The sequence below is a fragment of the Rhea pennata genome, chromosome 2, assembly GCF_028389875.1.
Source record: "Rhea pennata isolate bPtePen1 chromosome 2, bPtePen1.pri, whole genome shotgun sequence".
Lineage (NCBI taxonomy): Eukaryota > Metazoa > Chordata > Aves > Rheiformes > Rheidae > Rhea > Rhea pennata.
Genome location: NC_084664.1, coordinates 140407694 through 140428214, shown reverse-complemented (window position 1 = coordinate 140428214; position 20521 = coordinate 140407694). Strand labels below are relative to the sequence as shown.

At 38.6% G+C, this 20521-nt stretch overlaps 1 protein-coding gene across 2 annotated transcripts in view; it reads left to right on the top strand.

The window, feature by feature from the left end:
• Positions 1 to 766: 766 nt before the first annotated feature.
• Positions 767 to 20521, top strand: part of MTDH (metadherin) — a 33463-nt gene continuing 13708 nt past the window's right edge. The window contains exons 1-7 of one of the 2 annotated variants that reach the window (XM_062570489.1): positions 769 to 1352; positions 7215 to 7319; positions 11587 to 11668; positions 12114 to 12293; positions 13757 to 13825; positions 16357 to 16608; positions 19187 to 19273. In XM_062570489.1, coding sequence (XP_062426473.1) covers positions 945 to 1352; positions 7215 to 7319; positions 11587 to 11668; positions 12114 to 12293; positions 13757 to 13825; positions 16357 to 16608; positions 19187 to 19273 — 1183 coding nt within the window. In that variant the 5' untranslated portion in view covers positions 769 to 944. Of the gene's footprint in view, positions 1353 to 7214; positions 7320 to 11586; positions 11669 to 12113; positions 12294 to 13756; positions 13826 to 16356; positions 16609 to 19186; positions 19274 to 20521 lie in introns of both variants that reach the window. The other variant, XM_062570490.1, reaches the window with a different exon arrangement.

Genomic DNA, 20521 nt, shown 5'->3' with positions numbered 1-20521 from the left:
TAACAGATCCACACCCAAGCTGAGCCATCTCTTTGGGGCTACTACGAGCTAAAACAAAGGTGACTAATGGTTGTTAAGTACAAAAACACCTCCACGTCATTTTTAAGCCTGGAAACCTCACGCAGACAGCAATGAGGTTCGGAGAGCTTCACGGCTTTCCTCCGCCTGCTTCCTCCTCCCAGCAACAAGCACCACGACCAGCGGCGCTCCACCCCGCAGGCAGACTTCAGCGCACGGCTCAAGCGCGCCCGCCCCGGGCGCGGCCTCCCCGACGGCCCCACCGCCACGGCGGCCGCGGCCGCCCCCCTCCTTCCCTCCCGGCCGCCGGGGCCGCGGGCCCTCCCGCCCCCGCCGCAGGGGCGGCCCCTCGGGCGGCGCCGCCTCAGGGCACCGCTGGCCCAGCCCCCGCCACCTCCCTCCCCGCGTCTCCCGCTGCCACGTCGAGGCTGCCCGCCGCGCCGCGCCGCGCCGCGCCGCCCCCTCGGCAGCGCTCGGCTCCGCCCCGCGCCGCCGCCGCCCCTCCTGCCGTCGGGCGGGCGCGGCGGGAGCCCGGCTGGCTCCTCCCGGGGCGGGGCGGGGCGGGGCGGAGGCTCGCGCGGGGGCGGCGCGCGCCCGGCCCGGCCCGGCCCGGCCCGGCCCGGCCCGCCCGTGAGGCGTCACCCTGCGCCCCGCTGCGGCAGGGCGGTGACGTTGCGCGCGGGCCGGAGGGGCGGGGGGAGGGCAGGAAGGGGAGGAGACCCGGGCGCCTCCGGGCCGAGCGAGCGGCGCCCCCCGCAGAGGCTCCGTCCCCCGCGGCGGCGGCGGCGGCGGCTCCGGCGCGTCGAGGCGAGGCGAGGCGAGGCGAGGCGAGGCGAGCGCGGCTCCCGCGGGGCCGCGATGCGCTCGGCCTGAGCGCTCCCTCGCCGCCGCGCCCGGTTCCGGCCCCTCGGGGGCAGCGGGCAGCGATGGCTGCGGGGAGCTGGCAGGAGGCGGCGGCCCAGCAGGCCGAGGAGGCGGCGGCCCGGGTGCGGGACGTCTTGTCGGGCGGCCTGGGCCTGCTGCGCGCCGAGCTGGGCCTGGAGCTGGGCCTCGACCCGCAGGGCCTCCCGACCTGGCTCGCTCTGGCCGCGCCGGCCGCGCTGGGGCTGCTGCTGCTGGGGCTGCTGCTGGCCGCGGCCTGCGGCGGCGGCTTCCGCAAGAAGCGGGCTGGGAGCGCGGCGGAGCGGAAGGGCGAGGAGGCGGCCGGGCCGGGCCTGACAGGCGGCGGGGGCCCGAGCAAGGCGGCTGCGGGCCCGGGGACCGGGCAGCCGCTGCTGAAAGGCGAAGAGCAGAAGAAGCGAAGCAAGAAGAAGCTGGTGGAGAAGGCGGCGCGGGTGAGGGGGCTGCGCCGCTCGGGGGGAGGGGGCCGAGGCCCGGGCGCCGGGTGGGCCCGGCGGGGGACGGGACGGGACGGGACGAGGCGGTGGAAGGCTCCTTGGCGGGGCGGGACGGGGACCCCCCGAGAAGCTTTTCAATGAAACTATGAAGTATTTGAAAGTAGTATTTGTTATTAGTCAAAATCTTGCTCAGTGAGATACTGATATTGAAGACCTTGGTATGGTTTAGGCTTTCAAACCAAGAGTTGCAGTACAGAAAGGTAAAGACTAGTGGAAGCAGCATTGTGAGACCCATAAATGCTGTAGTGATACAAACTTGAGGAAGGATTTCTTGCTTTGAGTAAGGATTTTTTTTTCCCTGTCTTTTCAGCAAACCATATAACATGGATCTTTTGATGAGTGTGCCATAGTAGGGTTGTCATCATCTTTATTGATGAAATCAGTGTCTTAGGATCCCCTTAAAAACAGATCATTCCTGTCTTTTTTTTTTAATCTTAGTGAATGGTGTGGGAGCTCTGTGTGCTTGCTAATATGCTTGTATTTAATGAGGAAATTCATAGAATGCAGAAATTACTGACTAGCCCCTTTAAAGCTTCCACTTATCAGAGTTTTAGGACTGAAGGGATTTCTATACCTTTTCTTTTGTTAGTATGTTTGTAATCCTATTTATGTCCAAATGGATTATAGGAATGAAAGTACAGCAGATGTCCCCTGGCTTATTATAACTGTCTTTTAAGTGTGTGTATCTTGCAATATAAAAATCTAAATCCTTTGTCTGACAACCTGAAAAAGGAGAGAAAGTGGATTGTGCCTTTGTTTGATTCCTTTGTAATGCTGAAATCTGAGATAAGTTTGTATTTTTGTATGTGTAGGTTTTTTTAAATGAGAAATAGAGGCTAGAATATCGTTTCAGAAAAAGTCTGCACACACTTCCAAACTGTCCTTGGTGACCAGTGAACTGCTGAAGTTGATTCTGCAAGTTGCAAGAGATGAAGTTTAGCACCAAGAAGAGAACACATTCTGATTCAGAATTTTTCAAGTGTAGATAGGTCTCCATTTTAGAGAAGACATGAAGATGCAGTAGTTTTTGCCATCTTGAAAGGCAGATCCTCCAAAATCTAACAGATTTGTTATTCTTTTTTCTAAAGAAAGCATAATCCCAGAAATAATTTAGAGTTTCTGATTTGTTTTTCTAACTCCAGTGTAAAAACAGAGCATAAACTCTTGCAAGTCATCACTGAAGACATTAAAACTGTCTCAACAGAAGATAATATGAAGAGATGCTATTAGTATGACAATGATCTAAAGTGCAGAGCTTCATAAAGGAAACATTGTATTAATTTTATGTAAACATATTTAACTAACCAACATTGTATTTGGTGGATTTAAATACTTATGCTGTTCAAAGCTTAATTTACTCAGGCACAGAATTACGAAAGTTAAGGCTATGTAAGACCAACTATTTTCATAGTTAAAGCTGAGTAAAACAGTTTTCAACTGTCAACATGTCATTCAGTATTTTGAGGGAGGCTTAAGTCATTTTCATACTACCGGTACTCACTGTGTTCATGTAGAGTTCAAAAGAAAAGTGTTTTCTGAAAAGAAAATGCACAAACCAAATCATTAACTATAGAGCAAATAAGTGTGTATCAGTGGTAAAGTTAAATGAGACTGCCTTATAATCTGGATAACTTCACTGAAACCTCTAATAGCATGCTACCCCTAAATGTTTTCTGACTGTTTCACCTGAAAAACATTCAAAATAGCATTGAAAATTTAGATGCAATAAAAGCTCTTCCTGTGGATTGTGTAGTGGTTTTCAGCTTATATCCTTTTACATTCTCTGATGCAAATAATGAGGCCTGTGAAGGGAAAAGAGTAAGTATACTACTAGCAGATTTATTACAGACCTGTCATAGCAAACCCTGTACTTCTATTGCTGGCATTTTAGAAAGCTTAAAATATATGGTCTGAATTGATTTAAAAGCACATTAGAGATACCTAATTAAAAGCTATATGATTATTTTAATACAGAATTACTGAACTCATTATATGACAGGTGATGCATAACTGATCAGTGAGGATCAGAAATATTCTTGACTGTACCTTTCTGAGGAAGTCTATTGATTTGTTTCTTGTAGTTGACTTTATTAAGTTGCTTTATTTAGTGTGCAACCTATCTAATACTTTTATTAAAATAGGTTTAGTTGGGTAGCAATACATTGACTAGATATGCTAGCAACTATAAGGCTGTATTTATTTACTTCCTATAGACAGACGAAGGTAAAATGAAGCTGAAATAGTTCAGTGTCCATGAGTACAGTAGTTTACAGAGCTATTTCTGTCATGGGATCCTTACATTTGGTCTCTCCAGAAGTCTCTTTTTGGTCTCTGAATAGTATCTTTTTTGTCTCTCTTTAGTATCTCTGTTTAGGTACATGTGTAATAAACTTCAAACTACTTTCTCTTTTTTTTTTTTTTTTTTTTTTTTTTTTTTTTTTTTAATCCTGGCAGAGGAAAAACTTTTTTTCTTCTGTCCTATCTCAGAGTTCTTTGGCCCATGTTAAGATTTCTTTTTTCTTCTCGTTCCCAAGCAGCTTCTTTGATTTTTGATTCCTTTTGTTTGTGAATAATTCCTGTGCCTGCCTCTGATGCTTTTTAGTTTCACCTTTTTCTGTTGAAAGTTTATTTATAACAGACTTTTGGACAATCTGCAAAGCACTGTTTAGAAGGTGAAGAGTAACCATTTTCTCTCCTCTACTCCAGCTTTTAGAAAGTCATTCATACCATCTATTTGAAGATGCAGAAAACTGACAATGCACTTTGTATCATTACAAATATACCTTAACAGTAAAGACTAGACATTGAAACTTAGTTTTAGTAAAAGCATTGGCATTCATTTGGAAAACCTTACTGCTTCACCTGTTTGAATATATTTTTTAAGACTACAGTTTTCCTTGTATTCTTTTTTTACACTTAAAAATAACTGTATAAAAACTTTTTCAAACTTGTAACCTTTTTCATAGATACCTGTGTGTATATTTGTTAGAGAAGTAGGACTGTAGCTGTGTCCAGTGCTCAAAGTGCCTAGTTTCTTACTCAAGAAAATCTTGCAGAAGATAGTGATGAACAGATCCTTTCATTGGCCTAAAACATTCCAAGTATGTCCATCTTTGTAATGTGTGACTAAGGGCTTTGACTAGTTCAGGTTTTTCAAGATGATGATAGCAATTTCATTACTATTTCTTGGAGAATACTGTGAAACTGAAGTATCCATAGCACTCTGTCTATATGCACTGTCAAAGATGAATGAACATTCAAAAATGAATGAGAGTGAAAAAAATGCTTAAACCTTTAAAACTGGCAGGCAAGTTGGAGACATTCAGAAATTAGTATTATTATTAATGTGATTGTTACTTCTGTGTCCCATCTTCACTATAGCTTTAAGGATTGAGAGAAAAGATGAAATATAAAAACATCATTGTGGAATTTTACTGAATTAATATTGTTGGTGGAATGTTAAATGTATTGCTGTGAAGTTTTAAACTTCTATTTTCTTTGGATATAGATGTTTTTAAAAGAATTGTAGAACAGCCTTTTTTATTTTTTTTCCTCCCTTCCCCTTTCCTTGTCTGTTACCATCTTTGGAATATGCAAAAATGGTTACAAAGTTTTGCTTAAAATTCTATGATTCATCTGTGGACAGAAATTAAATCTGGAAACCTTCTGCTGAAAAGGTAAATACTACAAATATTCAGGGAAAAATGTATGAAAGTACCGATTCTTAAATTTGTTTTTAGTAGTCATTGTCAACATGATCAGATGATTAGACAGTGATTTAAGCAGTCATGTGGATGAATCTTTCCTGAGGGTTCTTAATGGACATGAATTAGTCCAGAATAAGACTTCTGAGAAACAGATGACTTTCAGAGGGGTGAAGAAACTGGTTTTCAAACTTACGATATTTCTCGTTTGTACAGTAATTCAGGATCATTTCACAACAGCCGAACTCTATATGTTTAATACTAACGAAGCGAAGCTAGATACAAAATTAAAGAAAAAAAATGGTTACAAACATTTTTTTGGCACAAATTGAAAAACTGATGCATCAGTTTTTTTTTTCTGAATATCCTACTAAGAAACTTAGAATTAGCGTTTCAGTATATCTCCGACTCGATCTTAAACATCGTTGGTACTAAAGTGGTATCACTCACAAGTAATCTGGCCATGTGGAATCTGGAGAAAACAGAAGGGTTCAAGAAATGTTTTGGGAAACATTTTGAGGATTGTACATCAGATCTTTGGTATCCTTGTAGAATCTACTACTGAAAGGTTTGATGAGAGAAACTTTACACTTGATGACAGCTTTGAAATGCAGATCTACAATATAGACTCCATACTCAGAGTACCAAGAGAGCTGTAGTATACCTTAGATGTACAATGTGTGGTTTAAAACTGTGTTTGTTGCATGAGAAGAGAGGTTAGGTGATCTGATATTTCAATTTCTATTAATAGTAACAAAATAAGAAGTTGGCATGCTAACTAACTACACTAAGCAGTACTATGTTCTACACTGGTGAAGTCATGTCAAGGGTACTTTGTAAGCATAATATACCGTGGCAAGACTTAATAGCCTGTACCAGTTAAACTGAGGTTCAGATCTAGTCTTTAAAGGAGTAGCTCTCACTAAGTTGTAATATGACTTTTGTTTTATTTTAAAGCAATCAAATTGGTATGATACAGAATTAAGGTAGTTTTTTAAATAAAACAACTGAAAATAATACATGTATTAAATTTAATTAAAACTTGAAAAATCATCTTTGCACAGAAAATACATTTGTCCCAGATATTAAAACAATTAAAGTAGGCTAGTACTTTATGCTTAACATCCTAAATTAAAGACTGAAAATTAAATATCTGTATCATTATGAACGTGATATAACCAGAAACTTGTTTGCACCTACTATCAATTACTGCCTTTGGCAATTGCTTTTGACTCAGTGAGATAATGCCTAACAGTAGTATAATATTTAGTGTATTTTTTATCTTTTGTGGAGTTGAGCACCATAACAAAAAGCTAAGACTGAAGTTAGCATCAAACGTGACTTCAGAAAAACTAATTATGGTTTTGTCCTGTATAGGTATTTATATAAGCTAAGGCATACACCTTTGCTCTGAAAGGTCAAGGTGAAGACTAGTTTAATGACTGTCTGGAGTTTTTAACTTTATCACGGAAGCATATGGTAATTTTCTTCACATTATTATTATGCGAGAGGAAAGTAGTAGACAAATGGAATAAGTATATGCAAGTCTGTCCATCTGAAAAGAACAACAGAATGTCCTTTATTCATACTTCACGTTCAGTTTCTAATTTCTGTTCTGTTATGAAATTTAACTTGTGAAGGAAGTGAGCTGTGAGTGATATGCACAGGTACTTGGAGGATAAAGTGAAGAGACTTTTTTAAGATAAAACTTTGAAAAATCAGCCCATAACCTCCCCCCCCCCCATAGCTGAAACTGCTGCAAATTCTTAAACATATTCTTTAAATTAGATAACTTATGGCACATACAGCTGGTAGTTTTCAGAAATTTGTTTTGATAAGTAATTCCTGTGTTGGATAGGCTTGGTAAAAGATAGTAGACTTAGGTTCTTTCTCTTGTTCATACATTTGGTTAATATAGAATTGCAGTGAGTATTTTGAGTGGCTATCCAAAATTTTGTCTGATTTACTTACTGATTGGTAATCTTGTCAGCATTTTTCTGTCAATGAATAATTGCATTTCAGTAATCATGTAATTTGAGCTTTCCTTCATCTGTATTCTCCACATTTTTTATTATTCACATTTTTGTTTATACAGCCTAATGGACAGTCTATCCTTGACGTATCTGAAGATGAAATAATGCAGACTGTTCGTAGAGAAAATACAAAGCAGCCTTTGGATGCAGAAAAGAAGAATGAGAAGGTCAGTTATGGATTTGAAATTACAGTATGTCAAAGTTTAACACGTGTTATTTCTGTATCTGGAAACCCTACTTGTGATTTGAAATCCTCTTTCTTACTCAATGAAGAGACATCTTTCTTACTCTGAAGAGTACTAACCTAATCTGGTGTTGGAAAGACCTAAAGTAGTACTTTTTGTTTAAACTTCTGAGATCTTGTGTTATCATGGAATGTTTGTATGAAGCAAACCAAAAAATCCTGCGGAAGGAGGTGGAAATTTCTGTTCACACTAAGTCTACAGAAATAAAGTGTGTGTTTCATCTTTGGCTTCTGTGGAGATGCAACATAACGATAGTATTGTTAAGGGGCTTGTAAATGATCTAACAGTTGAGGGAATGCTTTTCAAAGAATAAGACCATGTTTTTGCACGTTTCTTTTGTCAGATCTGGCCATTAGTGATTAGAGTTCTTAATTTATGATGACAAAAAGGGGTTTTGAAGTCTACTGTCAGCTTTTTGTTATGTAAATTAAACAGCTAAACTTAAAATTTTTAAGGCTGAATCTGTAGCTTTATCTAAAACGTAAGCATATTAATGGCAATGTGATACTTTTGCACTACAAGGACTTATTTCTTCTAGCCTTATCATAACTGCTGTCACTTTTAGTTAACACAGATATATTTATGATGGGCTTGTGACCAAAACTGATTCTTGTCTTGGTTCTTTTGCTAACGTTATGCATCAGATTTTCCTAATGGCCTGGATTTCTGAAAATGCATAATATGTCTCCTGGTTGTACTATTATGAAGACTGGGCTGTCAGTTATGTTCTAGTAAAGATTGCTGCATTATTGGTTTTTTTTTTTTTTTTTTCCTTATTAGCTATGATAAAACATTTTTCTTTTCAAGAGCCTTTAAATATTTGGGGATAAAGGGTCTTTTTGACAAAGTAAATTAATTAAAATTATTTGGTATATCTGAGGGTTAATTGGTAGATTCATCCTCTTCACAGAATATGTATGCTATAAGTAAACTGAGGAGTATTGGAAAAAGAAACAATTCACCTTATACAGTGAGATAACAATAGTTTGAAGTTCGAATGAGCTACAGAAATAACAATTAACTTACTTGACTACCTGTTAGTTATTTTTGCAGTTAGTGTGCTGGCTAACAGTTTATCCTGTTAGTTGGCTACAGAGCTATAGAAGCTTTTAGAGACTTAAATTGGCAAGTAAAAAGACTTCTCTGTGAAATGGCTTTACCTAAAACTTTCATCCTGCACACTTCTGTTTTCCATGAAATACATATCAGATTGACTTTGTGCTTTGTCAAGGACAGAATAAAACATGAGAAGACAAAAAAGTTAAATACTCCTTCAGGATCAACCTTCACTGTATCTTAGGCAGATTTGCAAGTAGTTAAGGTGTTAAAATCTAAACTCTAGCTTTAGCTTAAGATTGCAGATGTGGTAATTTGAATTTTCAAATGCTAAGTTGAAGCTCCAGGAGATCATTACCACTACATGGGTATGGATGCTCATTCAACAGATTGTATGTTTGCCTTGCTTTGGGGAAGCATGGGCAGAGCATGTTTGCTTTAATTAAGAACAGCCCCAAGGATTTTCTTTAAACTTTGTGCAGGTAACTTTATAGGCATCAATTATTTGATTAAGCCACTCGTAGCATCCATTGCATTTATAACATTATGAGCCTCCTACGGTTCTAAGGGGTCCTGTATAGGTGTTCGTTCTTTGTATTGCTTGGGAGCATAAGTTGATGGGTGGAATTTAAGTAGCGTTTGTGTGTGAATGGAGATACATGTATGTATAAAATAGCTATGATCTGAAGGGTATTTTTTTTCACTTAAATATACATTTTCAATGAAAATAGTGCTTACTTTGTGTTTCTGCATTTCTTCGCTGCTTCAGGGTTGTAAATGCGGTGTGTTTTTCAGAACATTCATTCATTCTAAGTTGTATCCTCTTGTTCTACTTAGAAGGGAAAAAGGATTGGGTTACATTGTGGCTGTTCATATGGCATATGATTTTTATCATGTCTCTTGGCATTTTGAATGGGGTCTTCCCTTTGCATTTTTGTACCTTGAATAGTGTGGGATGTGTTTGAGGGGTATTTTTTATTCATCTGTTTTGTTTTTTAATATATTAGACTGTTTCTAAGAAGTGGTTCTCTGGAAGAAATTGCAAGATCTTAAAACTTCATTGCAAATTCTGTTTGCAGATACTCAAAACTGCATTGTCTTGAATACTAGAAATAAACAGACTGTTAGAGATGAGGAAGAAAGGCTTTTTTTGTATTGTTTATTCTTGCATGGAGGCCCATACATCTGATAGACTTTAAAATTATGGCCAGATTGCCAATTCCTCTTGTGTGTCTGACTGGTGAATGGGGCTATTGCAAAGTGATAGGCTGGTTTACTTATTTACCTTTAATGTCTTTTCTGCTTCAGTCAATTATGTTAGAGATGATGACTGTTACAGCACTAAGTTTGGCTGTGAGGTGATGAATAAATTAGTTCAGTACCAAGTTCCAGTAACTTGAGTTAGGAAGGCAAATACATTTTCAATATATTTTCAATATTTGAATTCTTGTTTTTTTTTTAAGCAGTGCTTGTTAGTAACTTATTTTCAAAATTATTAAACTTAATGATGCTTTAATGAGAAGCGTCAAATATGACACCAGTACATCTATAGATAGTAGTTATTTAAGGAACTTGGAGGAGCAGTCACCTTAAACTGTTATCTAAGACTTCCAAAGACATTTCTGAAGTTCTCTTGGCATCAAAGAAAAAGTTGAATAATTGCGGTTTTGTGAGCCAAAAGATTCTGAAACTTCATCTTCCATTATGAATGTAGCACAAAATAGAAGGCCTAGGTACAAACTTGCTAACGTCTCCTCTAAGCTGCAAGCAGGGAATGGTAGCTTTAGTGTTGTCCATTGTTCTTCTTAATTCTGCATTAAGAGAATACTCTTACAAATCATTGTGCTTATTCACGCTTTTAAAACCAGTTCTTATCAGGTTGATTTTGAAACTAGCCTTCTTCTGAGGGCATTATGTAGTCAGTATTTGGGTAAAGATAGCTTACTGAGCAAAAGCGTGAGCTATGTCAGTTTGGGTGTAGCCATGTTGTGTGATAGCCTTAGTTCAGTGAACCATGAGTTAAATCTGTTCAAATAAGTTCTGTAAGTGTTACAGGTATGTTAGTGCAGCCCTGCGTATAAACAGCTGTGGTAGTAGTTATTCTGAATCTTAGAGCATGTTGTAGAGCAAATCATATAGTCTGAACTAGAAAAGCTGACCATTAGCCATCACGCAGTTACTAGCCTTATTCTGGCATTAACGTGTTCCAAAAGGGTAGCCAATATTGTCACGAAGATAATAAGAGACAGGTAACCAGCACTTTCCCCTTAATTCATTTGAGTAGAAAATCATCTTTCTTTAAAAACTTCCGTTTTTCTCATTCAGTTCTATCTGGTAGTTTTTACACTTTTTTTGCTAGATAGAAAGAAAATACAGTACTGAAAAACTTATAAGGTGATAGTCAAGTCAATTTGCTATCATACTAGCTTGTCAAAAGATTAAACCTTAAGGCTTTCTGTAATATATGTCATCTCAATTCCTTGGATCATTTTTTAGACATCCTTTTCTTAACTTCATCTTTTTAACATAGTATATTACTACCTGTTGTACCAAAACAGCTTACAGAAGTAAATTTGTATCTTCCTATTCATTTATCTCTGCTTGAATAGCCAACTGACAGTAGCTGGTGATAACTTGAAAAAATTGTGAATTTACACTGAAACTCATCATCACTGTTCTGTTTTGAAGTATTTTTCCATGCAGGGATCATCTTCCCACTTATTTATTTATTTTAGGCATCACTGACGTTCTTTGTTCCTCAGTGTATAACTTTATACTTCCTTCTGTACAAAATAGATTTTGCCTGAGTGGAGTCTGTCTGCCAACCAGTTCATATTCTTCTGATTATGGTTCCATCAGTTATAGCTTCCTTCACCAGTCTTTGTGCTTTATAGCATAAGTACTTGTTTCCTTCACCTGCCATTTGCATACTGCATAATTCTTCCATGTTATTTCAGTAGTCCTAATTTATATTTAGGAATCAGTATTGTTTAATATCCCTTTCGTTTTAAAGGGCCTATCTGTACAGAGGGTTATTCAAGGAATTCTGTTTTAAATTTGCTTCTTATTTTTTTGGAAATTCTAAATTAGTATGTGATCAGTAAGTTATTAAGATGTTTTATTTTTATTCTAGTCAAAGAAAAAAAAGAAATCAAAGGGAGATGCTAAAACGGTTCAGGATGTGTCACGTCTAGATGGAAAGGAAGTTGATGAAGGTACTGAATGCAAATGCACAAAAATACAATCAGACATAGTTTAAATACTATTTAAGAGTTACTTGTTTGTACGTTTGATAAAGAAACACAGGAAGCTCATTTTGTCATAACTTCAGTTGCATGTTATGTCTGGAAATCTGACTTTTGAAACAAGAACATTCCACTTCAACTGATTTATTGCAGTTAAACCTACAAACCTGAGATAAGTCATGAATAATAAGGCCTTCATATTCATGTTTTTCTCAGTGAAGCGAAGTATTGTTGTATTACATCCAGAAAAACTTAGTCTTCAGTGAATTGCTCATGTTTTCATACTAATGTTGAAGTTGACTGTCATGTCTGTAACTTTTAAATAAATTAAACATAGATTCAGTTTGAGCTGAAACAAACTCTTTCCTTTCTACTCTCTAACATGTTTGATGTTTTTATTTGGGGGATATTTTAGGAACCTGGGAAACTAAAATCAGTAACAGAGAAAAGCGGCAGCAACGTAAGCGAGACAAGGTATTGACTGACACTGGCTCAGGAGAATTGAATCTCCAAGGAATGGAAAATGCAGTTGCTGTATCCATTGAGCTACTGATGCCTGCACCATCGCTTCCAGTCGGTCTCAGAAAAAGTAAAGGTATGGTAGAGAGGGATGTGGATGAATACTAGAAAGCTAATGTCTTTTGCATGTGTAAAACAGTGACTTTGGATGTATCCTAGATATGTAGGGTAGGTGTATTCTTGAGAAATCATTTCAAGACATTTAAAGATATTTTGCGTTGTGTAAAACTTGCCCCTTCACCCCCTATTCACTTTCTTTTGAGCCACACTTCCAGGGGAAGCTCTGAAGAGAACGCTCTGGAGTAAGTAGCTGGAGCACTGGCCTCCAAACTAGTGCTCTCTCAGTTGAGACATGATATATTGGTAGCTAGAGCTGCACAGGCGTATGCTCCTACTTCTTCATTTGTGCTTCTGCTGACTCTGCCTTTCACGTTTTTGTAGACTCCAAAGGCACCCTCAGCACTGTTGCAGGCAGCTCCCTAGCTGTTTTCGGAATGTTTTTTACAGAAAGGTTATGCCACATGAGTTCTCCTAGCATCTATGCTAAACCTGTTCATAATAGTCAGGCACATCTGACTGAGATTTAATAACTAACTATTACAGCTAAGGAGTAACTAAGGAGTTGCAAACTTTAGCTTTTATGGCTGCTGCTGTTTCAGAAAAGTCATGGGTTGAGTTGGTTTAAACCGCATTTAATCACAGCAACTCATATTTGGCTGCAATTTAAGTAGTTTAAGAAGCTAAAAGACACAACCAAACAGGTCCAATTTTTATGTAGTTTTAATCTATTGATACACTTTGATATTTTGCTAGAACACAGAAGTTTATTCTACATAAAGTGGCAAAAAGACTGAGCCTAACTGCTATCTTGTACCTTGTAACAATATATTGAGTTTTATGCCTTAGCTCACTGATATTTTTTTATTGGCATTTGGCATCTTTACTGAGCATATGGTTCTTGTCCTTGAGTAAATTCAGTCATTTTTTTTCTCTGCCTTTTTTACACACAAGCAGTGTCAAGCAATGCGTAACTGCAGCTGTTTATATATTCTGTGACTATCCAGGATTTCTGTTACCTCTCTAGACAGAGTCTGTAACACATCATGTGCTCTTATAGATTATCCTGTACCAGATAAATTTGAAAAGAGTTCAGCTGTATCTAGTGTTTTCACAGCAAAGTGAAAGTTAGAAATAGCTGTATGTCTCTGAAAGACCTAGTGTTCTTTTTTGCTTGAAAATAGCAACCTGCTTTGGATTTCTGCCTGCCAGTCCTGGGAGACTAGCTAGAATTCTTCGAAAATCACATTTACTGAATTCATAGGCCCTAAGTTATTTGAACTCAGTCTGTGTATAAAATAAGCACAAGTAATAAAAATCAGAACATTAATATTATTCTAAAGTTTCTTAGTAATGCCTTAATGTACTTTTGCACTTTTCCCCTCACTTTTTTCCCTTTAGCGTGTCAGTAATATATTCTTTTATTTTTACAACAGTTGCTGTTTGCAAAACTTACTCTGTCTTATTCCACCTCTTGATCAGGTGACACACTTCTGAATGTACAAGTTAGCAACTCTAAAATGGCAAAGGGAGAGTCAGCCATTCCACAAGGTAAAAGGCTTTCATTATTAGACATCCTAATTAACTAGAAGTGTTGTACAAAAGTGAAAACTAGTCATCAGTGTACAATGTTGTACAGTTACTGATCTGAAACTTTGTTATGCAGCTGGCTCTTTTGGCTATGCAGGTGTTATAAAATGCAGTTGCTTCTTAACAAGTTGAAAATAGTTTGTTACATGTATGGACATCATGTCATTCTTTTCTATATTTTATAGATATCTAGAATTTTCAATCAGATTACCTGTTACACAGATTGTTACACTGTTATACAGTGAAGTTACACAACAGTGAAGGTTATTCTCAAGCTTCAGCTAAAAATCCTCATGCTAGCCTTATGAACTTGCTCGTTTTTTACATTTACTAATTGTTTACCCAAAGAAAACTTTAATGTAAGTAACTACAATAGAGTTCAAAAATATCAATCTTGGTTCTAATGAAGTCTGTGCTTGCTGCCGATTGTGTACACATGGGTTATTTTGTTCTTCACATACTCCTTTGAGAGGCATACTGTAGGTGTATTCATTTTTTAAGAAGAATAATATGTCATACGCAGAATGGTTAAAATACTTGGCCATTTTTCTACTGTGAGTGTTGGATCTTAACTTTTTTGATGAGAGATACTGATCTAGAGTGTTTAAAGTCTTTCTTATTCACAGCTATGTGTTAAGCCAATATTAGTGGTGGTGTTTAACCAAAAGTAGTCCGTGTAATTAAGCAAGTCACCAGTTGAGTTAAGAGCACCTAGATCCAGTAAGTAAATCAGTATCTGCCAGTTTTTCAGAGCTTTGCTTCACATGCAGACTTTTTGAACTATAGCACAAAAGGAAGGAGCCATACTCTTCTCAGATGCGTAATGAGAGGACAGGAGGCAATGCTCGAGTTGAGCAAGGGAAATTCTGATTGACCATTGTGGAAAGAACTCTTCACCATGTTGTCCAGAGATGCTGTGACCTCTCCAGCCTTAGTGATTTCCAAAAGTTGAGTAATACCATGTCATTTTGAAGTTAGCCCTTCTGCGATCAGGAAGTGGGAATAGGTGACTTCTAGAGGTCCCTTCCAACCTTAAGTTTCCTGTGATCCTGTGAAATGTTGCTGGTTATAGAAATGGTAAATATTAGTGATGAGAGACTAGAACGATCAACAGAATAATCAAGGTCTCACTTCAGGACTTTGGCTGTCGTCTTGCAAGGTCACAGATATTTTTTCACCAAGGTACAACTTGGTTTCTGTATGTTTGCTATTTTTGTTGTTGCCTAGTATCGTAGAGGACACTGAGTGACAAACAATACAAGTGCTCTGAAGTTGTTTAGAGCAAGGATAGTATTTTTAGGTATAGAAATGGGAACTTTATAGGTCGTATGGGAAATACGATTTGTCTATTCAAACTATCTAGACATATCACACCTAATCATTTCCCTGCCAGTTAGGCTGCCTTGGATGCTGCAAGTTCACGACGCTTGATACATGAATTTATTTGAGAACCAAAGTATTTAGTCTGTCATTTTTTTTTTTTTTTTTTTTTTGTCATAGCTGTCATAGGGGGAGGTTTTGGCATATGAAGTTGACTGAATTATACATCAGTTCTTGGTGGACTCTAAGTGTTATGCTCACAGTATGCAGATATTTCTTAATCAGTTTAAATTATCAGTTCATCTGTTCAGAATTGCTTGCGATATATAGAAGATCAGGCTGGGTGTACCAAGTGACCTTCACATTTTGCAAGGACATAAAAGACTTCCTAAATATCATTATACTGTATCACTCAGTGTACTACTGAATCCTCTCAAAGTATACATAAAACTTGCTATGACAGGTAATTCCTTAGTAGGACAGACTGTTGTAGACAAAAACTTGTAGTCTTTTGTATTAGTGTAACATAAAATATATTGCTTATAAGTTATAGTTTGAGAATTTTACCATGTTTTTTCCTTTAAATTTAATGGACTCAATGCTTGAGTATAATAAGTATGCTCTTTGAAAAGTCACTATAGTATTTAGGAAGCATTACCTACTCCATTTCTTCATTATTTACTTATTCTTTCATTCCCCCCAATTCCTGCTTGGAGAACTTCTGTATGCCACCATAGTTACGAAGCCAAAAGCATTCTCCTATTTAGTATCTGGGGCTTCCCGCATACCATTCAGTTGCTTATTCCCCGTTGGGTAAGAGGAATGACCTGGCAATCTGTCTCCCCCTTGCTTTATTATCTAGAGGCGCTGGTGGCCACAAGATATTAGCCCTATAAAGAAGATGACATAAGAGTAGAGCATAGTTTAGCAGTGTTGTTTCCTAGCTCATCAAGTTAGTAGACAGATGGTGATTACTGTCTGAACTGGAAAATCATCTGAGAAAGCAACAGCTCTCTTCTGTATTGCACTTGTATAGCAAAGCTGTTATTCATTTGTACTTGCCTTTTTATTGTTAAGTATATGTGCGCATATATATATATATATATATATATAAAATATTTGAATTCTTCATCCAGTTCTAGTTTTACATAATGCTTTTGTAATGCTTTAAGTTTCTCCAGGATTAAATGAAAGCCATACTGTAAATGGAGGAAGCTGGAATGAGAAGCCTGTAAAAATCTCCTCACAGATTAGTGTAGGGGAGGAGAAATGGACATCTGTGTCCTCAACGGCAGCTGGGAAGAGGAAGACAGAGACATCGGCCTGGGGCCAAGATGCTGGAGATGCTAATGGAAATGGAAAAGACTGGGGCGTAACCCTGGTGGGCAGGCCCTGGAAAGAGCGTTCTTTGTTCACTCCTATTGGTAAGCTATTCTGAGAGAATTTTGCTTTGTTTAAGAAATACAATTTCATAAAAACGCTCAAGAGTGAGTCTCTTGAATAGCTTCATGCTTATATGTTTTTAAAAAAAATTTTTTTGAGTGGTCCCTTCCAACCTTATTTATTCTGTTTGCAGTTCACTGTGAATCAAACATTTTCTGCCTATTTTAAGTTCTGATGAAATGGTTTATTTTCTGCACCTCTGATTTAACTAGGTTTTTGGAGTATCTGAAGAAAAATCTTTCTGTGAAGGAAAGTGATGTAAAAACTTTGATTTCTAAAATTCTGATAGTAAATGTTAACTTATTTTGAAATGTAACCTTTTTATGTGAATGTTGTCTTAGAACACAGGTCATAACTCAGTTCTGTTGATCCAGCACAAGATCAGCTGTATCTCTTATTTCCAACAGATGTCTGCTAGGCTCCATGGGTGAAGGTTGTTCAGCTCTCATGACAGTCTCTTGAAATTTCTCATTATGAATTGGTTTTCTTTAGTCTTCTCCAATATAGTTTTTAGACTATTGCCAATTGTACTGTCCAGAATAAATAGGGAGAGGAGACTGTTTTTTCTTTGCAACAACCTTCTTATTAGCTGATGCTGCATAATGGTCCCAATCTTTAAAGTTGTCCGAGTTTCCTCTAGTGAGATGAGGTGGGTGGGTGGGGTTTTGTTGTTTTGTTTTTTTTTGGTTTGGTTTTGTTTTGTTTTGTCAGCAGTGTTGCTTTAATATAGATAGCTTCCATTTGTCCCACATATCTTGAAATGTGATGCTTGGTATTCCATCAGAAGCTTTGTTTCATAGGTTTGTTTCATACTCCTGTTAATTTTATTCTGCATTAATACAGTATTTTTTTTAGTGACTGAACAGTTTGAGGTTGTTACTTTACCAAGGGTAGGTCATGCTTGACCAGGCTGATTGCCTTGTGATAAAATGCCTGGATTCGTGAATGAGAGGGGAGCCATGGTCGATCATAGTACAACTTTCAACGCTCTCACAAAATTTTTGTCTTCAAGCTAGGGTGTTATGATCTGGATGGCTGAAAAACTAAGTATGTTTTTTATTAAATAAAAAGCAAAGTCAAACCCAGAAGGTAGTGGTTGAGGTATCACACTTTGTGGAGGCTTCTGACAAGGAGAGTATCACGTGTCTGTACTTATACCTGTCCTGTTTATCAGTGACCTGGAGGTGATGACAGTGTCGTTCACATTAGATATGCAGATTACATCAAACTGGAGGGGGACCAGTTGATAAACTTGATCAGGGCTGCCATCCAGAGACACCTAAAGAGGGTGGGAAATGGGCCAACAGGTACGTCAGGAAGTTCAGCAAGCACAAAAGTGCAAAGGACAGAAGTCCTGCAGCCAGGAGGAAGAATCCACAACTGGGGTCTGACTGGCTGGGGAAAAGGATCCTGGTGGACAGCAAGCTGAATGTGAGCCCTGACCATGTGCCCTGTCAGCAAAGGACACCAGCAGTATATGGGAGTCAGTAGATGATAGGCAGCAATTATCCCCCTCTGTTTAGCACTCATTAGGCTGCATCTGGAGCGCTGCATGCGATTTAGAGCCCCCGTTATAGGCAAGACATCGACCATCTAGAGCAAGTTCAGCAAAGGGCAATCAAATGGTTGGGACTGGAGCACTTGACCAGTGATGAGGAGATGCTGAGAGAACAGGGCTTGTTTAGCCTGGAGCGGGGAGGGCTTGCCAGTACCTGTGAGGTACTGCTCTACCCGGAAGACAGACAGGCTCTTCACTGTGGTTCATGGCGGGAGGACGGGAAATGATGGATGCAAGTTGAAATGAGAGCTTCAGTCTGAAGAAGGGAGAAACTTACTCCCCATGAGGACTGTCAGGCACTGTAACAAGTTGCCCAGAGAGGTTTTGTGCTGTCTCCATCCTTGGAGGTTTTTAAGACCCAACTTGATAAAACATGGTTTGACCTCAGAGCTGACCTTCCTTTGAGCAAGAGATTGTACAAGAGAGCTGTTAAGGTCCCTTCTAACCTTATTTATTATGTTTGCAATTCACTGTAACCCTAGTAGTTCTTGTTTAGAGCCGCATTCTAACCAACTAGTTCTTTGGACGCATTTTTGCCACTGATTATTTTTGCTTATTTTTTCACCCTTCTATTTAACGTTCAAGTATATCTTATTTTTCAATCAGTATCGTATTTACAATTTACTCCAAGCAAAGCACCTTCTACAGAGTTAATAAATAAACTTTTTAATAATGTAGATAATAATGGAAAAAATGTAACAGTATGGGGCTCAAAATAGTCTTCTGTTTTGCAAAAAGTTTACATATAGAAATGGTCATGGAGAAATAGCTCAGTTGAAAAATTGTTTCAAATTCATATGCCTGTTCATACAGACATATCTCTGTCAGCAGTGATTGTCACTTAGTAAGTGAAATAATGCCATCAATTATGTGAAATGTTAATATGGCTGGAGCTTCTTCTGCTTTTCTGACCCTATTCATTGTTACATTGTTAAATAGCTAACTTTATTTTCAACAGTGGGAAGTTAGCTCTTTTTTTTTTTTTTTTCCTCCCTCCACAGCTGCTTGGAATGTGGATGCAAGGATTAATACCTCTGAACAGAATTCTACTTCTTTCTCTTCATTTGGACTAACTCCTGGAGTGTCTGGTATGTACAGCCTTCCAAAGACTTTCCTATTGCTTCTCCCCCACCAGGAGGAAATAGACTTTGCCAGGTGTTGTTGATTTGTGTCTTTCTCATTTTTCTTTAAGAATAGTCTTGCTAGCTGTAAACAAATAGAAGATAGGTTTTAGGAGAATGTGGAAAGGGTTTTTTTTTTGTTTGTTTTTTTTTTTTGTAGTTCAAATTATGTCACAAAGTCTGTATTTTAAATTCATAATCAAGACTGAATCGGAAGACGATTACTTCCTATTCTTTTTCATATCTTTCCTGTTTATGTGTTCAGTGTAAATAATGGGCGTAAGGGAGTGCTCAGTCATTGCTTTGTCTCATACTGCAGATCTGAAGTTTGCTTTCTAGGAAGGTCTGTTTACTCAGAACTTCTGTTTTTTTTTCATCGAGGAACTGAAGCACTGCTTTCTAAGTATGTTCCTTAGGCAGGATTTGAACTGAATCTTTGCTCTGTAGATTGAGTGAGAAATCTGAACTCTGGACTTGTTTCGAAGAGTGAAATTGCTGTAGAGTACAGACCTGGCTTCCTAACAGCTCTTTCTTGTTAAAACTACTGACATCCTAAGTGTTAAAGCAATCTATTAGTTGGTAAAGGAACAGTATGTTAAGTTTTCTGCTCTTGCTTGTATACTTGCCATGGTCTAGCAACCTTGGCATGGCTATCTTCTTTCTGGAAGTAGTTGACAAACTGCTTATGCAGTTAAGGCTATGTTTACTTGTTCTTGTTGCAGTCCGTAGTCTGTTAACTGAGATTAGCGCTCAGTATCTTACAGCTCACCTTAGTGCTTCATTATCTATACATGCATTGTACAAGTATAGCAAAGAAGTTACGTATGCCAAGGTATAATTTATCAGACTTTTCCAAGGAACTGACAGCTGTTCACTTGAAGGCTGACAGAAAAGAACAGGAAGAAGAAAAAAAGTCTTAGCTATAGAAAGGATTTTACTATGGAAAGTTAAATTTCCTAGGGGAGCTGTTTACGTTCAAGTTCAATCTCTAGACTAAAACTTAGTTTTAGTAAATAAAGTGGGATGACTTGTTTGAGATTCATCTCCACTATTACCACTGCAACCTTAATTTAGAGAGAAGCATGAAGACAATGAAGTATACTCATCATTTTGCGCATTAGCCAACAATGTTGGAATGAAAAGGGACCATTTTGCATAGATATTTATAAAGTAGGGAGAACCAAATAACTATATTCATATTTAAACTCTGTTTCA